The 1,523-nt window shown below is 48.0% G+C and overlaps 1 protein-coding gene across 1 annotated transcript in view; it reads right to left on the bottom strand.

Moving 5' to 3' along the window:
* evplb (envoplakin b) overlaps window positions 1–352 on the bottom strand; it is a gene marked incomplete at its 5' end in the record, with an annotated part of 17,713 nt that extends 17,361 nt beyond the window's left edge. Inside the window, one exon of the mRNA XM_080010050.1 lies at window positions 312–352. Within this exon, the coding sequence (XP_079866176.1) occupies window positions 312–352 (41 nt within the window). The remainder of the gene's footprint in view (window positions 1–311) is intronic.
* Window positions 353–1,523: the final 1,171 nt, after the last annotated feature.

Below are 1,523 nucleotides of genomic sequence, written 5' to 3' on the forward strand. Positions count from 1 at the left end.
AGCAACACGGTCTATGAATTACCCGCCCTCATCCAGCTCTCCTCGCCGGGTGAATGACTGCACTTTGAATCCGCTTTGTCAAACATCTACTTCACTTGAAAAAGGTAATTTAAACAAGGTCCTCAAACAGGAACAGGGATGAGCCTAACATGGCATCCCAGCACGCCACAGCCACTGGCCTGTGCAGAACCAGTTGATGGGTCAACCCTTCGGGGCAAAAAACAAGCATTGAGAGCCGTGAAGGGAAATGAAAGGAAAGGGAGGGAACGAAATGAAACGAGGAAGAAAAAGGGAGGAAAGCCCAAACTCACTTGCTGATCTTCACAGGACTGTATTCCTTATTCTTGGACATCCTCTGTCTCTCGCTCTCTCGCTCTCTTTCTCTCTCTCCTCTCCCTCACTCTCCCTCTCTGGAAGTGCCTAATCCGGACCACAGGCATTCACCTGCATCGACTCCTCCCAGGGACCAGGCAGGTCCTCACGGCTCCTCCCAGGAGCCAGGCGTCTCCTCCTATGGACCCGGCAGGTCCTCCTGGCTCCTCCCAGGGACCAGGCAGGTCCCCACGACTCCTCCCAGGGGCCAAGGCAGGTCTTGACGGCTCCACCCAGGGACTCAGGTGTGTCCACACGGCTGGTGAAGGCACCAGACCGGCTGGACCTGTTTTGCGCGGCGATGGCCTCGCGCTCCATCGCAGTTTTCGCTGAATATTGTTATGGGGAAATAATTATGGTGCAAATTGTGATAGGCCATGAAAGGCACCGGAAAGGTTTTCGATTCCGCCTCGACCCGGTGTAACAAATCAAAGAGTCGTTTTTCTTTCAGACAGCAACAGCAAGAGCAAACAAACAGCTCTTCTAGATGTTCTAGTTTTTATTCTTTATTATCTGTTCAAATTGTTTACTGGAACTTGACACTCGGGGAAGAGTTGAGTTTTATTATTTCTTCCCCCGCTGTGTCATAGAACAAGCTTTTGCATCAGCAGAACATGATCACATCCTCAAGAGAGACGAGACCTTGTTATAGGCCTAATTAAGGATCATGTACAGCTCAAATAATCAAAACCGCTGACGATGTGGAGGAGCACCGGCCCTCGTAATTTATTGTACCAGTCTCTTTTCACCATTATAGTCCATGGTTTTAGTGTCTTCTAAGGCTTTTTTTTTATCTGTCTCACTGAATCTCACAGAGAAGTGCCAGTGGAGAAAAACCATTTCAAAGCTGATGACACCCGTGAAAACTCTTAAAAATGATTGTTAGCTCAACTAAAATCAATATTTCGGCGTCAACGCAAACTTGAACAAACACGCGGCAAAAGTCTGCTCCGCCTGTTGTTTATTAACAGTTAGAATAAGAAGAAAGTGAAATCCCTCAAGTCAACCCAGTAAGCTCATTTGGAGCATAATGTGCTTTAATTTGGATTTGCGTATCCACATTTCACTCCGGAGCCGGTCGTCTTTCAGGTTGAGCACCACACTCTTCATTCCACTAGTTCCATCCGCCCATCACGTCAAGATAAAGGAGA

The sequence above is a fragment of the Zeus faber genome, assembly GCF_960531495.2.
Source record: "Zeus faber genome assembly, chromosome: 11".
NCBI classification, from domain to species: domain Eukaryota; kingdom Metazoa; phylum Chordata; class Actinopteri; order Zeiformes; family Zeidae; genus Zeus; species Zeus faber.